General features: G+C 34.3%; 2 protein-coding genes across 2 annotated transcripts in view; one reads left to right on the top strand and one right to left on the bottom strand.

The window, feature by feature from the left end:
- Window positions 1-24,662, top strand: part of LOC149411169 (ATP-binding cassette sub-family C member 4-like) — a 169,030-nt gene that overhangs the window by 75,156 nt on the left and 69,212 nt on the right. The gene's annotated exons all lie outside the window — the stretch shown is intronic.
- Window positions 20,525-21,479, bottom strand: LOC149411170 (neural/ectodermal development factor IMP-L2-like). Its single transcript, XM_089647597.1, has one exon. The coding sequence runs from the start codon at window positions 21,363-21,365 to the stop codon at window positions 20,559-20,561; it is 807 nt and encodes a 268-aa protein (XP_089503723.1). The 5' UTR covers window positions 21,366-21,479; the 3' UTR covers window positions 20,525-20,558.

Here is a 24,662-nt window from a genome sequence, read left to right as displayed (position 1 = left end):
CACTTGTTAAAGTTAATTTTTTTCTCCACCTTCTACAGTATGAGCCTTGTGATAATAACATATATTAAAGGAACATTAATTGTGCCAACAATCGAAATTTTGCATTTAAATATTAACCATGTAATCTTATTTTACACGGCCAGTATTCAATACACCTGGCTTTTACCGCGTTTATGGTCACATGGTTCATATTCTATATGATACGATTTTACATGGTTTTACCACACATACGCCTTAGGGATCTCAATTCTACAATATTAGTCTGTATACCGCATGAGAGTAGTAAGGCCCATTGTCCACGTAACCGCACGTCATACGCACGCTTTCGTCAATTGACGATTGCAAGACGAATGCTTGCATCTTGCGTAGAAAAAATGAAATCTGTGTCCAAGAAGCGGCAACGTCACGTCAGCCGCTCGTCATGCGTTCGTAATGCGGTGCGCGCGGCAACATGTCACTACTCGACCGACCGCATTGCAGTATTTTGTCTTTGTATCAGTGGTCCAACAGTAGAGACTAAATTTTGGTACGTATGTTTAGTCATTCGGTAAAATGATTGAAATACAGAATCATCTTCTGATAACTCTCTGGCAGCAACAAACAATCTACAATTTATATTTATTTCGATGTATGGATGAATCCAGAACTTTCTTCGGCTGTTTCGTCGTCTTCTAATAAATTTTATGCTATAAACGTGCAACAAAAACGTGCTTTCTCGATGCTAGTTGAAAGAAGACTGAGACGTTTTGTAACGTGACGACTATTGCATGAAGCAGCGTGGACATAACAAATATGCAAAATACGCCTATCTTCATTTGTAGATTACATGCATCCTACAAAAGACGACTGTGTGGACAATGGGCCTAACTGCTCGCAACTGGGATTATGGCATCCCCAATTGGGGTATGTTGAGAGGCTGACAGTAGTGGAAAAGAAAAGAAGAAGGTTGGGAAGTACCTGGCTATTCAAACCTGGTCACCAAACACGGATAATGCCATTTAAAGCCACGTTTCGATTCCGAATTCGAGACTACATCACCTAAAAATAAAGTCTTCGAGGCGTACGTGTCCTAAACCATGTGGATCCGAATAAAAAAATACGGTTCATTATCTCTAATGCGGAGATTATCGGTGATGCGAAGCGTATGTAAATTTAATCGTTTTTGTGGTATGTTTAAGAAAGGGACGCCATTTGATAGATGTTAAATAAAAATGAAAATACAATCTAATTTACATATCAACATTATAACTTTAAAAAAATGTAAAAAATCGAGTTACAACGTAACTGTCAAATCTGAATTTTGATAACAAATTACAAAGACAAAGTGAGTATCTTGGTGTTGCCAGTTGTCACAGAAATTAAAGTTTTTAGTTCCTATTGAATACCAGTAAATTTCTACTTTTTTTGCCTACTGCAAGTACGAGTATCTCAAAAGTTGTCTCAGTAAAGAAAGTATCAACTGCATTTTTATTTTTTTTAAATGATCTCTCAAATTATACTCAAACAACTTGAAAATCGGACAAACACGAGGAACTATGTAACCAAGTACTAGCGGGAAATTATTTGTAGGAGTTATGAAACTGAAAGTAGGTACTTAAAAAATATATACTTGCCTCAGCATAATTTACCTTTCGAACAAACAAAATTTCGACATCTGTCAAAAATTTAAAAAATGGAATAAGCATTTAATATTAATTATTTATTTAGAACTAGCTGTATCCCGCCATCAGGGAGTTATAACTCCGTTCGAAAATTGGAACCGAAATATTGTGAAATGTTTGCCTAACTATATCCACCAATGAAAAGCTCTGAAAGTCTATGGAAAAAACTTTCAGAGTTTTTCATTGGTGTAAGGTATAATAAGTAAGCTCCGAATTAGAATTTTCCTGTCTATATATTGGCATATCTATGGTTTTTTAGGACCAATTTGTTTCATACAAAAAACCCTAAGTTATCGATCTAGTGAGTGATTTAGTTATGCCCGCCATGCCTTTCTGTGGCTCATTCTCTCTGTGCAGAGTGGTGCGTGTTGCTTTTACGTTTAACAGATGCTGCTATTAAAAAAACATGTGTTACGTGTCACAGGTGACAGCTATATAATATAGGTATATAAAAACACACCCGTATTCGAATGCAATATTGTGTCAACATTTCAAAGCAATCAGTGAAGATCTTTTGGAGATTTAAGATTTTAACAAACGAACTAAAAAAATAATACACATTGGTACAAAGTAATTATAAAAAATAAACAAATAAAACTTGTTATCCCTTTAAAATATGCACTGCTAAAATGTTTAGTACAGATACAGATTTATATTTCGATAGTGTCATATTAAAAAAAACATCAGCTAACATACCATAAGAGTTACCAATGGTGTTTAATCTATTTATAACAGAATTGTAGCCTGAAACCGTAGTATAATTGTAACAATAAGACTATGGAACCTTGATCTACTTGTAGGAAAATGAAAGTGAATCAACATTAATATAAAGGTAATCCAATTATGGAATTATTAATTAAAAAAATAATGTTGGTACCTGCTTGTGTGAATCGTTTTCGCAATCAGTTCAAATTTTGAAAATAATTGCAAAACTTAGTTCATTGAATCGGAGTTACACAGAGACGCACCTCAGAAAAATATATTTTTTAAATAACGTAATAAAATGTAATGCTTCCGCACCAGCATTATACATTTCTTTTAGAGTTACTTATTTCTAACGATCAACTTGTTTTATGCACGTTTTAAACTATAATTAAATGATATTTTTATAATTAAAATTAATATTCATTTCTTTATCTTAATTCGAACATGACGAAAAATTACACATCCGTAATAATTGGTTTCGCCGTATTTTTTTTAACATTTTATCACATTTATTGGTCCTTCGAGCCGGATTCCTTTTCATTTAAATTTGAGACTCTGTTTGTTCCGTTTTGCACTGTCGATAGTGAGAATGTAATAAGTTCTGTTGTGTCACTATTCAATAGCAGTTTGTCTAATAACAAATATCGATCGATCTGTGACCTCATCCTAAGCCTTGACTCTAGTTCTAGTGTGTCTGCACTCTCTACTAGAGAGATATATACATATACAGGCGCCAGGCAGCTATGGAATGTTGGTTCTAGTTCTATGAACCGAGCCACGCCACACACGAGTAATTAAATGTGTACATTGTACATGATCAATGCTGAAGTCACCGGTGTTACCCGGGCTTTACACAAGGGTTTTTCTAAATCAGATGTAGACAGTAATCTCTAAATAGTATAAAACAAATTCGCTATCCGCGTCTGTCTGTTAGTGCGCTTAGTTCTACTAAACTACGCAACGGATTTTGATAGGGTTTTCACTTTCACTTAGAGAATTTCTTCCGGAAGGTTTGTATATGTACAGGGTTTTCCAATAAGAGGTGTTATTTTGAATAGCCCGCTATTTCGGTAGATGTTACTTTTGAAGCTGTCATTTTTTGACATTTGACAAGTAGAAACTACGCCATTAATAAAATGGAACGATACACGCTTCAAGAACGCATTGAAATTATTAAAATTCACTTGAGTGAATCAAATGCAAATCATCTTGAGTGATGAGGCCCATTTCCACCTCTGTGGCTTCGTCAACAAGCAAAATTGTCGCATCTGGGGCTCGGAAAACCCAATAAGGATAACCCTTAGCAACGCCGGGTACACGTCAGCTAGTTTTCCTGGGGGGGGGGGGGGGGGGGGGGGTGGTGACTAGACTTTGACCTTCCTCTTGTTTTGAAAATAAAGTGTACAAAATCAATATCCAAATAAAACTGTAGATTTGTATGAAAAAACAAAGGCAGGTCGCTCGTCACACTTACTATTTTTCTTTAAATATGATTTTGAGCAATTTTAATAGCGCCGTTTAGTAAAGAACTTGAGCACAATTATGTAAAATCATGGGATTGTAGGATTTGCGAAGCTGAAAGTTTAAAATAAAATATTTCCCTCAGGATCATCGTTATTGCCTTTCAAAAACAATGATTGAAACAAGATGATTTAGAGTTATGACAGTGTTATTGCTGGACTGCGATTCGCGGACACTGACATTGAAAGCAACTCTATCGACTTGAACAGTTGTTGTTTTGTTGTTGTCAACAAACAGGTATGATTTAATATTACCATGGCGTTGTTTGTTTTTATTATTGCGTAAACCGTAGTGGGATATAGTATAGCAATGGGTGATCCCATAACGTTATATTATATCAATGGGTAAACCCATAGGGATGTTGAATGCAACGGGTAAACCCATAGTGATATAGTATATCAATGGGTCAACTCAAAGTGGTATAGTATATCAATGGGCAAACTCATAGTGATATAGTATATCAATGGGTAAACCCATAAAGATATAGTATACAATGGGTAAACCCATAGTGATATAGTATATAAATGGGTGAACCCAAAGTGATATAGTATATCAATGGGAAAACCCATAGTGATATAGTATATAAATGGGTGAACCCATAGTGATTTAGTATACAACAGTTAAACCCATAGCGATATAGTATATCGTTGGGTAAACCCATAGTTATATAGTACTGCAATGGGTAAACCCAGAATGGGGCAAAATAAATTATTGTTCTTACACGGCGAAAAATGAGTATGGCCGATTTATTGAAATCCTGTTAAAAACCTGATTGCAATCCATTTCCTAGTAAAATATTAGTCAATTCAGAATATTTCAAAGGATGTGTTCATACAGGTGGATTTGGTAGTAGCTCACCACCAGTGGCGGCTCGTGACTTTTGGGTGTACTAGAGTGCTAATATTATAAAAAGTGGCATTTCTGATGTTGTTATAGCTGAAAACGATTTTTTATTTTTTTTTTCAAAAAACGATTTTTGTATGAAGATTTTCAGGAAATTTCAGTATAGCCGTGCGCCGCACGGAATTCCTGAAAATCTTCATACAAGAAATATTTTTTTGAAAAAAAAATAAAAAATCGTTTTCAGCTACAACAACATCAATTAAGCCATTTTTTGTAATATTAGCACTCTAGTAACCCAAAAGTCACGAGCCGCCACTGCTCACCACCCTTACCTCAATTTTATATAAATATTCATTAACTTTTAGTGTGCCAAGAAATCCACCGTTGATTTGCTAGTAGATCACTGCACTTGCCTCAATTTTATATAAATATTCATTAATCTTCAGTGTGCCGAGAAAACCATCGTGGATTTGCTAGTAGCTCACTGCCCTTGCCTCAATTTTATATAAATATTCATCAATCTTCAGTGTGCCGAGAAAACCATCGTGGATTTGCTAGTAGCTCACTGCCCTTGCCTCAATTTTATATAAATATTCATCAATCTTCAGTGTGCCGAGAAAACCATCGTGGATTTGCTAGTAGCTCACTGCCCTTGCCTCAATTTTATATAAATATTCATCAATCTTCAGTGTGCCGAGAAAACCATCGTGGATTTGCTAGTAGCTCACTGCCCTTGCCTCAATTTTATATAAATATTCATCAATCTTCAGTGTGCCGAGAAAACCATCGTGGATTTGCTAGTAGCTCACTGCCCTTGCCTCAATTTTATATAAATATTCATCAATCTTCAGTGTGCCGAGAAAACCATCGTGGATTTGCTAGTAGCTCACTGCCCTTGCCTCAATTTTATATAAATATTCATCAATCTTCAGTGTGCCGAGAAAACCATCGTGGATTTGCTAGTAGCTCACTGCCCTTGCCTCAATTTTATATAAATATTCATCAATCTTCAGTGTGCCGAGAAAACCATCGTGGATTTGCTAGTAGCTCACTGCCCTTGCCTCAATTTTATATAAATATGAATTAACCTTTAGTGTGCCCAGAAATCCACCGTGGATTTGGTAGTGCTCACCGCCCTTGTATAGGATTTTACAAACGGTTTCGTTTTATTTTTTTTTCAATTTATTCTTATTTATTAAAACATATTAAAATGTTTTATTTAATTTAAAAAAAAAACACTAAATAAAAATACATTATTTGGAGGTTCTCATACAAGTTAGGAGGCTGATTTGATTCAGTGTCCCGGCCTTGTGATCTAGGAGGCTTTGATTATACGTACTAGCCTTTACCCGCGGCTTCGCTTATGTGGTATGAGGGAGAAATTACTATACAATGAATTTTCTCACGGGAATGAAATGTTTTTTCGCGATTAAAGGTAGTTTATGACACTTCCCAGTCTTCAAACTATCGCTTTGCAAAAAAACATTGCGAGGTGAAAGAAGGACAAACAAACAAACACACTTTCGCATTTATAATACTAATTTAGATTAAGATTAGTTGGGATTGAGCTATTAAATACGAATTAGTTATAGTACCAAAACTATTATCGTACCAAAACTATAACTTTTAAATGTTTTTAATAACATTACAGTAAGTTTCGTAACTAAATCGATTAAGGCGATGCACTACGTAGTATGTGTTTTTGGTTTGAAAATTTGGTCGCCTAGAAATGTTTCAGATGCTTTAATTAAATACTGCGAGTAGAATACATCATGGCCTTTGAAACAATCGAGTATTTTTTAGGTAAGTCTTTTTATAAGCCCAGAAAAAATAATGTAATAATGTTGATCAGCGACAGATTGCAAAATACTTCAGCATCAAAGAATTGTGTTGCCATAACATTCAATCATCGGTCACATTATACATCTACGTTCTACGACCTCCGAGTTAGCGCTAATCGCCCTTTTAACTGGTAATTCTGAGACGTATTTATACTATTAGTTCTGTGAATAGTAGACCAAGCGTTCAAAAAAGTATTTTTCTTATTTGAATATTTTTTTCAAACCAATTAGAATATTTATATAGCAATTACATTAAAAACTCAATAATTTTACAGCATTTTTCGATCCGGTTTCGGAAACTTACAAAGTTGACGTTTTTGCTGGATTATACTTCGACCTCTGTGTGTCTAGTATTTTTACGACCAGCTGGTGTGGCCTTGTTGAGAACTAGTAGCAAACATGTAAACCAATTTTATAGGACTTGTTCCCTCTGTCCTGCCTTATAAGACGTGATAATGTATCGGGTCCAATTTGTATTTATTTTACGGTGATGTTTTTGGTTTCTTATGGGCCATTAAGAAGCATTTTAAAACGTTCAAGGATGTAGGTTAATATAAAAGTACGTAGTGTTTTTAATATATTTTTTTATTATTTTCAAACAGTTTACAAGATTTTATGGGGTTATCCTTAATATATGGACATATACCATCGTGGACTTTTCTGTAGGCCTTTTTAAGATATACAATTCCGTAGTACATTATTTTGATGTATCTCTAGTAATGTAGTGCACGAAAATATATTTTTACGACTTTATTATAAAACATCGACGTTTCTCTACTTAGTTTCACGTCTCTATTACTGCAACGGCATTTATGCCAGCCTTCCAAAATATCTAATTGACAAACTTCAATCAGTGTTTAATGCAGCAGCAAGGCTCATAACCGGGGTTTCAAAATATTCGCACATTTCAGAACACCTTCGTAACCTTCACTGGCTCAAGTGCCCTGAAAGAATCCAGTACAAACTGTGCTGGATGGTGTTTAAATCCATCAATGAAATGGCCCTACCCTACATATCTGAACTATGCGTCCCGGAAAACACTTGTCTAAGGTAGTCAACTCTTAGATCAGCAACATCATCAGCTGTAGGCAGACTGATAGAACCTAAGCGCAAGCCAAATACTATGTTTGGTGATCGCGCTTTCGGAGTATCTGGGCCGAAGGCTTGGAATAAACTCCCTCCGGAACTAAGATCCATAACAAGTCCAACAGAATTCAGGTCTAAACTAAAAACTTACCTTTTTAAGCTGTCGTACCCTTAAATTAAATATTCCATTCCTAAGAGCCCAGTTATATTCAATTTTCCAATTATGTCCTAAACCTAAATTATATAATGTTAATTGAGTGTTAATCTCAAGTGACCTACCAGGTAAGTATTGTACTGTATATTATCTCCATAAATAGTTATGTAATATAATAACGTAGATCACTGTAGAGATGTATTGTAAGTTTTTACAGCGCCCTTGAGGTGAGTTTGCACAAAAACGGCGCTATACAAGTCATCCAATTATTGTTATTATTATTATTGTTAAGCTTGCAGCAGATAACAATTTGATAGAAAGCTGAAACGGAGCTAGAATCAGCGTTTAATGGAGACCTTTCAAATATCAAAAAAACAATGTCATTTTAGTATAAACAGATTTATTGTAGTGTATCTAATAGAGAAGAGATAGAGATCAACATTATATAAAAAAAAATAATGTTTACGTCTATGTATGTTTGTCAACTTGTATGTGTCTGAATTATTGGAGCGTTGGGAGTGTGTATTGATTAATTTACCCGTAATGTTTTTGCAGAAAGTCAAAAAATGTGCCGAGAGATAAGTTGGGGCAAAGGTTATTGAATGTTTGGAATTATTGAATTTTACGTATTGTTCTTTATTATTGACTTAACATATTTTTTGATCGATGTCTGAAGAAACTCGGCGGTTTCGACGGCATCTTTGGATGTGAAGAAGTCGTCAAGAAGTCATAGAAGTAAACGTTCAAAGATGGTTTGAAAGGGAGATATATAGGATTTTCCAATAAGAGGTGTTATTTTGATATTCAATCGTAAAAGATCAATGGTTTCGTTGCTTGTGTGGCACGTAGCGCCGTCTTGTTGAAAGTAAACGTTGTCCAGATCAATACCATCCAATTCCGGCCATAAAAAATCATTAATCATCTCTCGAATAGCCCAATCCATTCACCGTAACTGTTGCTCCAGCCTCATTTTCGAAAAAGTAAGGTCCAATGACACCGCCCGACTATAAACCGCACCAAACAGTCACACGTTGAGGATAGAGAGGCTTTTCAACAATAACTCTTGGGTTTTCCGAGCCCCAGATGCGACAATTTTGCTTGTTGACGAAGCCACCGAGGTGGAAATGGGCCTCATCACTCAAGATGATTTGCATTTGATTCACTCAAGTGAATTTTAATAATTTCAATGCGTTGTTGAAGCGTGTAACGTTCCATTTTTATTAATGGCGTAGATTCTACTTGTCAAATGTCAAAAAATGACAGCTTCAAAAGTAACATCTACCGAAATAGTGGTCTATTCAAAATAACACCTCTTATTGGAAAATCCTGTGTAAAATAGCTTAGCTCAAATTCAGTTTAGATAGTTCTATATTTTACAAGTTTCTAATGATCATTAGATGTCATTAGATCTGTTAGTTGAACAAGTAATGATACTGCCAATTTTACATTATATCATTATGGTATTGTTGCAAAATGACCCCGTTACATAATTATTGTCGGACTCGTTACGTCGCATTGTTTTACTGACTCATTTGGATTTTAATACTTTAAACTGGTTACGCACGGTTTGTTTCAGTAATTATTTAATTAATTTATTTCTGCCGGCTGGTAATTAATTATTTCAATGTTTTCTGATTTTATCTTTATGACTATTGACCTTTATTTAGTATTTATTTATAAGACTGGCGATTTTTTAAGAATTGCGCTGGAATTCATTGATGGATACGTACAGGGTTTTCCAATAAGAGGTGTTATTTTGATATTCAATCGTAAAAGATCGATGGTTTCGTTGCTTGTGTGGCACGTAGCGCCGACTTTTTGAAAGTAAAAGTTGTCCAGATCAATACCATCCAATTCCAGCCATAAAAAAATCATTAATCATCTCTCGATAGCGCAATCCATTCACCGTAACTGTTGCTCCAGCCTCATTTTCGAAAAAGTAAGGTCCAATAACTCCGCTAGACCATAAACCGCACCGAACAGTCACACGTTGAGGATAAAGAGGCTTTTCAACAATAACTCTTGGGTTTTCCGAGCCCTAGATGCGACAATTTTGCTTGTCGACGAAGCCACCGAGGTGGAATTTTTTTTTATTTTTTTTATTTATTGCACAACAGATAGATTATCCAATTACTGTACAATTCTCAATTTGACAATCTTAACACCTATGAAGATAATTACTATACAAAAAAAACTTTAGGCTATTTAAAGAAGAATTATATATATCTAGTGCTTCTGAGATTTCATTCAATAGCACCATTCCTCTTGTCATGCTATGTTGTGCTAGAATATCTGTTCTGCCGTATGGTATTTTGAATAAGTCGTGTCGACGACTACGGCTGAAGTTTTCGGGCACGTATAAACCATAGCATTCCAAGAGGAACGGGCTATCAATATAGTATAATATGTAATAATATATGAAATGGGCCTCATCACTCACGATGATTTGCATTTGATTCACTCAAGTGAATTTTAATAATTTCAATGCGTTGTTGAAGCGTGTATCGTTCAATTTTTATTAATGGCGTAGTTTCTACTTTTCAAATGTCAAAGAATGACAGCTTCAAAAGTAACATCTACCGAAATAGCGGGCTATTCAAAATAACACCTCTTATTGGAAAACCCTGTATTTTTTAGTGTTTATAATGTAAACCGGTTCGTCATAAATATTAATCGAAAATAGTGATTTATTTTCGCCTCAAATTTTGCAGCTGAAAAGTGGCCCTACTCCGAGTTGCTTTTTCCGAAATCGAAAATTGGATGGTAGTACGCCGGCGTTTTCTACGTGAAATTAGCTGTGTTCCATTTTATCGGCATTTTCAGATCCTATTTAAAACCTAAATTATATAGGAGGATCTTACGCTATAAATAGACGGCAAGCTTAATTCAGTGTCCTGGCCTGGCTTTAGGCGGTGATAGAGTAAGTTGTTAATAACTTGGACTTTATACTCCAATTCATTTATATTTATAGTAACAATTTCAATCCCAATCATTTTGTATCATAGTAGAATTACTGTAACGCGCGTTTCAGGCGCCCCAATAAGTGTGTATAATTGACAGATGTGTCAACACAACACACAGCACAGTCTAATGTCTAGTGTCGAGTGTTGTCCCTGATTGGCTGCGGCTGCCGACCAATTGGCCGCAATTGGTCGGTTCGTGTGACCGCATACAATCATGACCTTAAGGTAAGACGCACTGGGTCCACGTATGCAACGTATGCAATGCTACGTCCCCAGTCCGACGTGCTCACTGTGTCCTACTTAAATTTGATTCTCAGTATCGTGGATGGAAAAATGGATTTTTCGTTATAAATAACTTCGTAGCGTCTTACCCGGAGAAAACTTACTGATATGAAATATTGTTAATTTATTAAAAATCTGTTCAAATTATTCGTTTTATAATCATTTGTAGGCCTATAAAAAGTTGACAAATTTCATAACAAACTAGCAGCAATGCACGAATATGTTATGAGGAAGTCGGAACACGTGTTCTCAAAAATCATATTTTTTTCGCAACACGTCCATTATATTTATTCGGACAAAGCCACCTGCGTGAACACGTGTTCTTCTATTCTGAATGACTAAGATTTTTATTTTTCATGATAAACTAATGTTTAAGAGAAAAGGGTTTTTATGCATAGCACAAAGGATAACGTATTATTTTTAAGCTATAATTATTAGCTAATATTTTGTTAGGAAATGGTCACGCAGTCACAATTTTAACAGTATTTTGTTTTAAAAAAGCCGTATTAATTTTTCTCCGTGTACTCAATCTATTAGTTGTTTACCTTTAACAACAAATGTAAGTAAACGTCAAACGCCAAATCAAACACAACCTTAAGAGGAAGCTACAAGCCAAAAATGTGTATATTCTTGGTATACCTTATATTGTAGGTCATAGACATTAAAATCGCTTGACAAACGGAGTCTAGAAACGTTCGATTTCAAGCACAAAACTGGTTTTTATTTATTTTGTAAATAATTTTATAAGAAAGCAAAACATTTAACCAAGTGAAACTGTCACAGATAATCATACGTATAGAACTGTATTTTTCAAAAGTTGTTTCATTTATGCATTCATACATTTCTATTGAAAAAACTTTTTTTTAGTTGTTTACATTTACATTTTTTACTGAGTAATTTTTTTATTTATTTGTATTCTACTCAAGCGAAACGATAGAAAAACCTTCAATTTATCTAAAGCATATTTTTTGGCATTCATAATGTACACCAATTCGTTATAAAGATTAATCAAAATAGTGATATAGCAAAGCTTCGCCTTAAAGATCATATCAACTTGTTGGAAGGTCTTCGACCGATACCATCTTTATTTCATATGTCCCACGCCGATCCGAGTTGAGTGGGAAGAGTGGGTTTACGTTGCGTGAGACAAGTGTGTTTCTGAAGCATCTATAATTATGTACGGATTGTAAGTTGTCCAGATACGAGACAACACCTTAAACTAATGTCGAAATCTTAACGACGTAAGCGAAGAAGCCATGCACAAAATATGCAACGCGCGGCACTGATATATTGGACAGACCTACGGTTGAATTTCCCTAAGCAAATCTCTAAAATAAAGTGGGAATCTTAACGTGTTAAGTCGTGTAAAAACGATATTCGGCACGCGGCCCGGCGTAATGGACGGACCTACGGTCGAATTTACCCTAGCAGGCACAGAGAATTGATCTTTCCGTTGCGTTTATTTGAATTAGTTCTGATGTTTCTAGACGAATCCCTCGGGAAGTTAATAATTCATCGTCTAGAAAAATAAAATCTGGTGCTTACCGCTAATTTTATAGTGGAAAAACGTTTTACAAATTTTTTAAAAGGTTTTCATAAAATATTTTAATGGTAAGGTACTTTTTTATTAACCTTAAATATAAATTACTTACACCGTAATGATCGCTCTATAAATATACGAGTATACATAATTATCATTACGAATTCATCGGAATCATTAAAAAATGTGAGTCTCGAGCAAACCCCAAGTCGAGTCAGTCAACCCTGAGTCGTGTGTCGCCTTAAAGCGTTGCGTAAATTGCGTACGTGGGCTTAGTGTGTCCTTACCTTTATCATAGCAAGGGGACGCTATTCTCCAGAGTTTGGAGTCGTGTACGCTTATCGAAAAAGTCAATTAAAGTAAAGTTTTATTCAACGGTTTTATTCTTCAACGAGATGCCTTTTTTATTGACTAAGCATAGAAAAAGTATTGTTCATATTTATTCTATAAGACTGTCCTGTTTTAACTTAATCTTTTATCGCTTTATCTGTCTATACCATAGGGCATAGACTAACACGTATACTACCAGGGGGGTATAACTCCGATCGAAAATTAAAATAAAAACTCTGAACGACTATGGAATAATCTTTCAGAGATTTTCATTGGTGTATAGTATAATAAGTAGGCTCCGAATGAGAATTTTACTGTCTATATATTGGCATATCTATGGTTTTTAGGACCAATTTGTTTCATTCAAAAAGCCCGAAGATATCGATCTAGTGAGCGGTTTATCCATGGATACTACCTTTTTATCCCACCAGAGTTCGCACTAGCGTGGATAACGCTGCCCGAAGAAAGCTTGAAAAGAGAATTGTCATTGGGACAGTGACGTGTCTTTGAACAAATTGTATACCTAATTCCTTATTTGAAATTAAAAAAAAACGTTACATTATATTTTTGGTTTATAATTAAGTGGGCAGGTATTTAAGTATTTACTTACTAATCTTATGATTTCATAAGATTTTTTTTGATTGATAAAATAAGAAAAAATGATTTCCCCGCAATTCGGGGAATTCTCTACGAATTGGCAACCCTGATGTTGATGTTGTAGACAATGTACACCATAAATATAGTACTCACGTAAACTGGTTGTGATGAAACTGCAGATTTACGTACGAACCAAACGGTGTGTTTTAATGTGATGGTCTTTTATTCGTTATAAATTCTACATATAATAATCAGCGTTTGTTGATCTATAGGAATATATTTTTAAGCCATAATATTTTTCACTGCAATTCCTTATTGGGGCATATCGTAAGGTTGAAGGAAGTAGAGATGGGAAAGATATGAGAAGGAGGGAGGTTACGAAGTACCTGGCTATTCAGCCCGCAAGCTGTAGTGTGCAAATACTTCCGACAGATAATTAAAGGATCATTCGTTTTTTAGAACTTCAACAGTTCATCAAATTTCAAAGTTAATATTCTAGTTCTGTGAAAACAACTGGCCCACAATGGGATAATACTCGAATAGAACGTTCACAGATCTTGAAATTGTATGAATTGTACAGGTTCTGCGAAAAAACTGGCCCTTAGTATCTGCGTAATTTGGGATATTATTTTGTCATTTTGTGGTAAAAATTCGAGAATCGCTCGCCTCGACGGCGCTCCACTGCAATGAATTAAGGAATTTTGATTGATATCGCTTAACATTCTTACATTCCTGGTAGCAGTGGCATTCATTTAGAAATAAGTTGTGGCTGATTCGTCGTATTTGAATGCTGAATAACTGGGTTAGTTTTATGAAATTGATTATCTGTATAGTTTTGGTACCTACACTTTTATAATATAAGTATAATATAAGTAATAATAAGTCTGAGTATACATTTAGGCATAATCAAGTTTTAAAAATAATTCACCAAAGTTTGGTAATTAAACATAACTTTGATTGACTGCCGTAATATAGTACCATATTATGAATACGAACTAAATTCATTTTTAGAAAATATATTATGATAAAAATATACTAACAGACCGAACGATTAGTCATAATAGACCCGATATAGTTTTACTTGACAAAATTAAAAAAAAAAACTTATATCATTGATGTCGCTATTCCAAATTCCTGTAATATTCAAAAATCTGTTGTGAAAAAATAAACTGATCTAGGAAATGAGATAAAAAGACTTTGGCATTCTCAGACTATAAACATATTACCATTTGTTATTTCTACTACTGGCATTATACCTAGCACTCTCATTAAAAATTTAGGCGTAAGAGATCTGTCACAGAATTTATATATAAAAATGCAAAAATCAGTCATTTTAAATACAAGGATCAGTAAGATTTATAGGTTCAATTAGAAGTTCTGCCGAGCCGAATCTTCTGATATGAAAATATCTGGAGTGGGTGAATTATTTTCCCATTTGATCTCTGGTGAGTTGACGTGTTGTTCTTATATTGTTTTGTATTTATTATGCTTATACAATGCACTTGCAAAATGTTGATTGACTAGATGATCATTTGTCTAAAAGTGTGTGGAAGGGTTTAGTTTTTCCTGTGGGGAATATTTAATCCGGACACAAAGTCGGAAAAAACTAATAATTTGGATGATTTGTATAGCGCCGTTTTTGTGCAAAATCGTATAATATAGGGTGTCCGGGTATATAGTGCGCAAACTTCGGGAGGTGATTCTACATCATAGTAGAGGTAGACAAGACAAATAATTTTTTTCGAAATTACATTTTTTTTTCCCATAGAAGAATATTTATTGTTTCATACAAACAATTCGAATTTTTCACCTGAAAACTACATTAAAAGGTTGGGATTTCGAAAAACGTTATTACCTTTTTTTTTACTTCCACCATCATGCAGAATCACCTCTTAAAGTTATTCCACTTTACCCCTGGACATCCTGTATAAGTTAGTTTTCAACGTTTTAAGGTAGTTTTCAGATGCAAAAGTTGAATTGTAGAAAATTTAAGAAAATAATTTCTTGCATGCAAAAAATAATTGTACCGGAAAAAAAAACGGAATTACGAAAAAATATTTTTCTTTTTTTTACTATTACCGTCATGCAGAATCACCTCCCGAAGTGATTGCACTTTACCCCCGGACACTGGGTATGAATACCTTCTTGACTATTGGTCGGAACTCGAATAAATTCAAGATGGCGGCATAAACATAATTTCCCGGCCTACGAGAACAAAATATCACTAAGGACAGGTTATTTCACAGAATTTGAACAATTCGTAAATTTATTTATTTATTTTTTTAGTTATATGAAAGATTTATTCAAGTCCTGTTATTATTTTACTATGGCCGAATTGCTTCACATCACTGAAAGAAAGAACTTAAATACACGTTTCACAGATCTTGAAAATGAGCTTTGAAATTTGATGAATTGTTCAAATTCCGTGAAACAACCCATCCTAACAGTTTTTAATTAAGTACCTACGTAATACTCCCACTATATATGCTTTGTATAATAACGCAAGTAGGGATGGTTGGAAAATTGAGCGTATGTTCTAAGAACACTTAATAAAAATCAATTAGTATGCACTTCACATTTTGTCATTCGTTTGTTATTCCAATTCGATGCGAGCATTGAATACACACTTATTTATAGACGAAAAACTTGTTTCATGGTGTTCACCTAACCACGTTTTTAGTATTATACCCATTTTAAAGTGAATAAAAACATGTTTCATGGTGAAGAAAAAGTGAAGAAAAAAATTGTTTTAAAAACATTTTTTAGATATTTGGCGGGTTGGAAATGAGCCGACATAGCTCAGTGGTTTCAGAGCACCTGACCGGACATCAGAAGGCACGGGTACAATTCCCGTTGGCGGCATTTATTTTTACTCGGCAAATATTTTCAATTTGTATTGGTATTTCAGGCGACTAAATATTCTTTCATGGAAAAATATTTTAGTATGGAAAAATTAAAGTTTGAATAATTTTTTTTTTTTTACTTCTTCCATCGTGTAGAATCACCTCCCGAAGTTAGTGAACTTTACCCCCGGACACTCTGTATAATAGCCTCACATTTATCGGGGCTGGCATACACTGAAACTAGAAAAACTTATGATATTGCATACCTATCAAAACAATGTTCAGAAATCATTATATTACTGATGGGAGTTTTTGTGCAATTGTGAATGCTTTATTCTGGTGTAGCTAATTTGTAGGTATCTACCTTTCTCTTCGTTCATTTCTACGGTTTTTAAGTTCGCATTATAATGCTTTGTACTGTGTTATTGTTGTATAACTAGCTGACGAGTACCCGGCGTTTTCCAATAAGAGGTGTTATTTTGATATTCAATCGTAAAAGATCAATGGTTTCATTGCTTGTGTGGCACGTGGCGCCTTCTTGTTGAAAGTAAACGTTGTCCAGATCAATACCATCCAATTCCGGCCATAAAAAATCATTAATCATCTCTCGATAGCGCACAATCCATTCACCGTAACTGTTGCTCCAGCCTCATTTTCGAAAAAGTAAGGTCCAATGACTCCGCCGGACCATAAACCGCACCAAACAGTCACGCGTTGAGGATAGAGAGGCTTTTCAACAATAACTCTTGGGTTTTCCGAGTCCCAGATGCGACAATTTGGCTTGTTGCGAAGCCACCGAGGTGGAAATGGGCCTCATCACTCAAGATGATTTGCATTTGATTCACTCGAGTGAATTTTAGTATTTTCAATGCGTTGTTGAAGCGTGTATCCTTCCATTTTTATGAATGGCGTAGTTTTTACTTGTCAAATGTCAAAAAATGACAGCTTCAAAAGTAACATCTACCGAAATAGCGGGCTATTCAAAATAACACCTCTTATTGGAAAACCCTGTATTTAGAGATCCAGCGTTACTATTGTATAATGTAAACAAATTCCCAACATCAACAATAACGAATTCCCTCATTGGGGAATTTTGGAAGTGGGGAGCAAAGTGTACTTCTTTCTATAGGCAAAGTTTCTAAGAGGCTTGCTGTAACCGTATCAGGGCAAATATTTATTATGTCGAATATTAATTCAAGTGTAAAATAATACTAATGAATAAAATTGAATGAAAATATTTCGTTCTGGCTTTTTACTATTTCATTTCGTTCTTTTCTTTTTAAACTAGGTTTAAAAAAATATATATTTTAGTTTATTAGGGAAACAAACAGTTTACGTAAACGATATAAGCTACATTATATTTTGTATTGACATGACTGAAGTCGTGAACTCTGTCAAAACCTTGATCCTGTTTTGACTTGACATTATCTCTATTGTGTTTGTGCCCTATTTTTTCATATTCTTTTATTGTAACATTTCTGTTGTATTAACTTATAATGTGTTAAGGCGATGCAATACGTCGTGTAATATTTTAAATTGAGCCGCTATCAATAACAATCTTTACGTAGGTGGCGATAAGGTTTAAATTCCCGCTTAACACCATCCGCCTGATTTGATTTTTGCAAGAAAAAAACATGGCCAAAAAGTGCCTTTTATTTTATTTTGTGTATGTTCAGGCATAAATATTTATTTATTTTTCTATCATTTTATAAATAACTTAATTTTTCACATTATACAATAAAATCATAACCGAAAATGGGTTCGTAAGTAGGAGATTTTGAACTTTAAAGCAGTTTTCATAGGCCTTATACATTGTTTTTTTCTGGGCTTATAAAAAGACTTATCTAAAAAATAGTCGATTATTTCAAAGGCCAAGATGTATTCTACTCGCAGTATTTAATTAAAGCATCTGAAACATTTCTAGGCGACCAAATTTTCAAACCAAAAACACATGATTTTGCATTACTACGTATGGCATCGCCTTAACGTGTAATTTGTAATGTGTTTGGACTGGGTCCGTTAGTAAATAATTAAAAAATAAATAAATTTAATAATATAATTATTAAGTTCTGCAAGTATTTTTTTTGGTTTTTGTTATTGTTACAGCTGTTTCGGCTTTCAAAGCCATTTTCAAACTGTGGTTTTAACCACGTTTAGACGACTTATTTATATGATTCTATTTTACCCCCTCCCAATTTGAAATGATTTATTACTGGTTAAACCAATTTACTGATAAAATAATTGTGACAATAGATTTCATATTCTGTGGGGGTATTTTGAAGTCTGTTTTCCCCCGCATTAATGTTATCTTAATTGTTTAATAATGATGTAACAGTTATTAATTTATTTAAATGTGTTATATAAATAATAAATAATATCGACTGTGTTTTTCTAAAACCTTTCAAGCCACATTTTTTTAGAATGTTACTTTTCGGTAGTTTCACATGGGAAATTCTTGCAAATACAACATGGTAAAGTAATTTTGGCTGATTAAGGCATTTTTAATACTAAAAACTAAATTTATGAATAAAATATTCATATAAAAAATCCTCAAATAGGTATGATTTGAGATTTTCACGGCCTAAAGTATTATAGTGATTTGTTTTGGGGAATTATGCCGTGTTGAGTTACCTCCTTCTTTAGCCAACGTTTCGGACAGCATTGCAGTGTATATCATCAGGGCAGATGTAATCAGATAAGAAGTAGGTAGCGCAACACGGCATAATACCCCAAAAACAAATCACTAAAATTCTCAAATATCTCATATTTTTAAATACAATTTTATCATAAACCACTAAATACAAATATCCATTTGCATCATAGACATATGAATATTAGTAGACCTGCCCTAAGTGATTAAAAGCGTATTATCCCCACTCCCCATACCGGTTCCATTGAGCCGGCTGGGCTCGCGTATGGCCTCAAGTGAAATTTGAAAACGTGACGTCATCATTCTTGTGCGAACTATGGTCGAGGCATCATCGGTTCATTTTACGAAATAACACGGCAAAATGTTGACTTTTGATATGAAAACTTGTAAAAATAGATGTGAAAAAGAGAATAAACCCAATTGTCGTATTACATTCCATATATAAGCATTATTTTACTTTATTTTAAGCATATTCACATCGCATAATATGAATCAGTTGTTACTATCACATCGAGAAACGTCTGGACGCGAAACACAAAGCTGGTTGGTTGCTGGGAAGTAAATTATGAACATTTATAAAAGTGTCTTAACTAAATACTCTGAAACTAACTACGACTCTGCAAACAGAAGAAATTTACTTTGCCGAATTTGGACTTCGCAAATTAGTTCATAACGTGGCGAGTAATTTGCGCTCCCATGTAAAAATGTCTATTCATTCAAAGCAGATTTTACTTTTAAGAACTAAATGGTGATATTAAAATGCGAGATGCCTATTTACTGTCAGATTGATTTATTGACGAATCACAGTCAGCTTAACCCCCTTCGTTCTTCAACAGTTGATTTTACCCCTCGCCATTATCTTCTCGTCTATTAATTCCTATGTCTGTGATTTGCATAGATTTTTAGTTAGTTATATTATATATTTTGTATACAAAAAACATACATTATTAAAGAAAATCTAAAAAAAAACAGATTAACTATCACTCAGCCAAGTGGGGGAGTAGGTAGAACCCAAAATTACTATCGTCCTTATATTAGCTCAAATACTTGACGTATCATTTTTGGATTTTACTTATTTTTGCGCAAATAAATAAGTTAGCATTAATAATTGACTATATAATTGGGATTTCTATAGTTTAAAATCCAATTAGAAAAATGCATGGGGTCATTGGAAGACCCTCTTGGTTACATACATTTTGGTATCTTGGCCTGTCAAGAGTTAAAATTATATATATAAACATACATCATTAAATAATGTTAACAAAATGATCAAAGATAAGGTATTTTTTTATTTTCCTAAACTTTCCTTTTGCACTCATTTATTTTGTTTTACTATCCCTAACTTTCCGTAGTTACTTAAACGAATATAATATAAATATGTTAAGTTTTAGTGATAAAACAACATGTTAATTTGATGAAAATAAAAAAAAGATTATCTAGTTAGTTTATTTGTTAGTTTATTTAAATAAGTAGGTACACATACATAATAATATTTAAACATCGACTTAGAGAGTTAGTTTCCTAAGATCCTAATCCTGACCTTTAGTTAAAAACGGGATAGACAAATGTGCTGATAGAATCCTTCCCCAGGGTATTGCGTGCCACGCAGGTGTACACCCCCATGTCGGACCAGCCCAAACCCTGGATGACCAGCTCTCCGGACTTCAAGATCTTGATCCTGGGATCCTGGCTGCTGATAACCTCATCATCGCTGTCCATCCAATAGAACTCCGGCCTAGGGTACCCGGTAATCTTGCAAGGCAGAACCAGGGTAGATCCGGAATTCTCAAAAACTGTCTGATAGAAGGAAACGATCCTCGGCTTTGAAGGGGTATCCTGATGATCTTGGCTTAGAAGAAGATACTCGCTGAGTTTTGAAGACTTTCCATTGTTTGTGGTGTGGACTACAGTAGTAGTGAAGGCTGTTTTCGATCCTGCACGCGCCAGACACGTGTAACGAGCCTTGTTCATGAGGTTATCGATGATAAGCCTGGAGCGAGCCATTACAATACCCGTGTCACTTCCTTCCATCAGCATATTGTTCTCGTAGTCTTCTTCTGTGATGGGCACGTTATCTCTAAGCCAGGTGATGATTGGAGCTGGACTGCCAGATGCGGCACATTCCAGTTCTGTTTTAGACCCAGCAGCGCGGCGAATCATAGGAGGAAGAGCTTTTGAGATATTTAGCCATTTTGGACGCACTGGTTCAAACCTAACTCCAGAATTAACCTCTAGAGAATTGTCACTTTGGTTGTCATCATCTTCGTACAGCGGGATGGACGCTACTTCAGCCACATTCTGGAGTGATAAGAATGCGGCGCAGGCGAAAATATAAACTGCCAGCTGCATTTTGGTGGTCTGTGACTCTCAAAATAGGAATAAGAACAATGTGAATAACGCGATAGATTAATTAAATCAAACACAGGTAGATTGGTTGTTGTGTCGATGACTTCTCGATGGTGTTTTTCGTCGAAGATTGATACTAATTTTGGAAAATTGGCTCCTTTTATATGAAATTATCTCTTAATGAAAGCACTTGATCATTGATCAACTCCCTCTCTTGGAAGAATAAGGCTCTACGGAGAGGGGGTTGTTTTGCTGTGGGCGGTTTTATGCCTGACAACAGGGGGACATTTTTATTGAAGTTAATTGACTAATCGCTCAAACAACTTTACTAAATACAATTTATTTATTTCTTTCTTAAAGAAAAGCAAACATCCCGGGTTACGAATAACCTGACAATTTAAAAAAATTCTCACTACTGGTAGGTAATCGAAGGGAATCTTAATTCTAAGCAAAGGAGGGCGGTTCGCCTGATTGACAATTCTCTATTCTGTAAACAGTAGACCTCACAAGTTAGTTACATTTGTTTGAATTTATCTGTTAAGGCGAAGCTTAATGCTAAATCACTATTTTGATTAATCTTTATAACGAATTGGTGTACCTACATTATGATATCAAAAAATATGCTTTAGATAAATTGAAGGTTTTCCTATCGTTTCGCTTGAGTAGAATACAACTAAAATAGTAAATTACTCAATAAAAAATATAAATGTAAAATACTAAAAAAAATATTTTTTCAATAGAAATGTATGAACGATTATCTGTGACAGATTCACTTGGTTTGGCAACTTTTTCGCTTTCTTATAAAATTATTTACAAAATAAATAACAACCAGTTTTGTGCTTGAAATCGAACGCTTCTAGACTCCGTTTGTCAAGCGATTTTAATGCCCATTACCTTCAATATAAGGTATACCAAGAATATACACATTTTGGCTTGTAGCGTCCTCTTAATATGTTATAGGCCCGAGAAAAATCACAGTGTATCTTTAAATGAAACTAAAGCATTTTTCGAGAGATTTTTGCTGTTTTTCAAACGGGTCATGTTTTATTAAATTTTTTCACCATTTTTGCTTAATTGTAATCGTTTTTTTGATTTTAGCGCGCTCTCTCTAAGGGTACGTATACATTTGAGAACCGAAACGCGAACCGTACCACGAATTACGGGAAAGGAACGAATCAACTGTAAGCGACGTTTCTCGCCATTTGCGGTTGCTTCGTTTCTTTCCCATAAGTTGAGGTTCAGTTCGGCAGTTCGGCTCGCCGATGTATACGTAGCATAACATTCGTATTTACATATCTCCCTTTCAAACCATCTTCGTACGCTTACTACGGGGCCTTAAATTCACCATAATATTTTGTATGTAGGATTTTGTATATGGTCGCTAAAATAATAATATTATAATATTAGCTATTTTGGGGCTCCAGTCCAGAGGTGGCTCCAAATTCAATGAGGTATTTTCATAAACTATAAACCCTTAAGAATGAGTGGAAGATTTAAAGTTTATTTTTCTGATTATGATTATTGTACTAAAAATGTGTAACTTTAATATTTTCATTCTTAATTATCGATTTGAAATATCGCACATTCTGAAACGGTTCCAACTGGCTACAACCTCATTAGGACATAGAAGCCCCCACAGGCTGGTAAGACGGCTGTCACCAAGGTCGTCCGAATTCACGAATAAAAATGAACATGTCGTTTTGGCGGCAAATGGGAAATGACACATTAAAATCGTTATAAATAAATTTATTCGTCAAGAAAAAAAAAATACCTTCATCATTGTAGTTTTTTTCTTCATTTTTTTTCGAGAATGAAAAATAACCGCGAACATACCTTATTGTTGGACGTACTTTAGATTTGTCATTGTTGTTTTCCTCTTTATCTCAAATTTTTGTATTTTGAGATGTCCGGCTAATTTTCGATTTTACATTCGATTCCGGATGTTTCAATTTTTAATTTTTTTTTTTAGTTTGGTACAATATTTTTTACATTTCAGAATTATTCAGTAATGTTGGCCTCACTGGGCGAATGGGCTTAACCGTGCTGAGGCCTTCATTTTATAATATTATATACGGCTCCATGATAAATCAGCAAAATGACGATTCAACACACTATCAAAAAGTGATATAAAATCATTAGAATCGTTGAAAAAAAAATTAAACCTAACCTAACCTAACTTACTTAACCCAGTTAAAAAATTTTTTGTTTCATCACTTTCCATGACTTTATATAACTTTTAAAGATGTGATGAATTATCATTTTGATGAGTTATCCGGTCACCATAACATACATAATACATGAGAAAATAATACATTTGATATACAGGGTGTATCGGCACGTACCCGACAAACTTTAACCAGCTATTCCTTAGCATATTTGGAGTAAAAAATCTTATGTGCACTTTGCTGTCCGGTAACGTTTTTTTTTAATAAAAAAAATATTATTCACCACATGTCACCACTGTTTTATCCTTTGTCAAAGTTTGAAAACCCATCTGGCAATATTTTATTCGAATTCCGTTGAATAATGTCCGTGTGTACCTATATTGGCGCGCTTTTACAATCACAACGAAATGGCACGGCACCATTCGTCTCCTTATTAACTATTATTATTTAGTGTGTGCGAAAGAGCGAAGACGCTTTTCGACATACTTGCTTATAACAGCTGTTGAACACGAAAAGCAATGCCAATGACAGTGATGTAGTGTGGAAATTTTAATTTTTTTTGTTTTTAATTGAAAAAAAAATGCTACCGGACAGCAAAGTGCCCATAACATTTTTTACTCCAAATGTGCTGAGGAATAGCTGGTTAAAGTTTGTCGAGTTAGTGCCGATATACCCTATATAATCTTGTGTGTTTTATATTGGTTTTGTGTGTTACGTGTAGGTTTTATTATTTGATGTTATGAAATTTTGGTTATATTGTCTTTTTTGTTCTTTAATCCATTTTGTAATTTTGTGTCTGAATTTATTTTTGCTTTCCCTCAATTTTAATTTCAAGTGTTATACTGTTAAATGCTTTTATAGCATGGTATTGGTAGTGTCTTTGTCCAAAGCTTGTATTTACTGTCGGAGTTATTATATTTATATGTATATAAATAAAACAAATATTTATATCTTTAAATAGTGTAAAACAAACTCACTATCCGCGTCTGTCTGTTTGTGCGTTTAGTTCTTTTAAACTATGCAACGGAGTTTGATAGAGTTTTCACTATCATTTAAAGAATTTGTTCCAGAAGCTTTATACATATAATACATGGATATTGTATTTATTGAAAGTAGAGAAAAGTCAAGAATTTAT

This window comes from Hesperophylax consimilis, chromosome 26 (genome assembly GCF_061612785.1).
Source record: "Hesperophylax consimilis isolate HC1 chromosome 26, BYU_Hcon_1.0, whole genome shotgun sequence".
Taxonomy (NCBI): Eukaryota; Metazoa; Arthropoda; class Insecta; order Trichoptera; family Limnephilidae; genus Hesperophylax; species Hesperophylax consimilis.
This window is presented reverse-complemented; position numbering and strand designations above follow the sequence as displayed.

What these genes read in the sequence shown, in the direction of transcription:
- LOC149411170 (XM_089647597.1), bottom strand. Translation starts at nt 21,365, where the DNA reads ATGCAGCTGGCAGTTTATATTTTCGCCTGCGCCGCATTCTTATCACTC.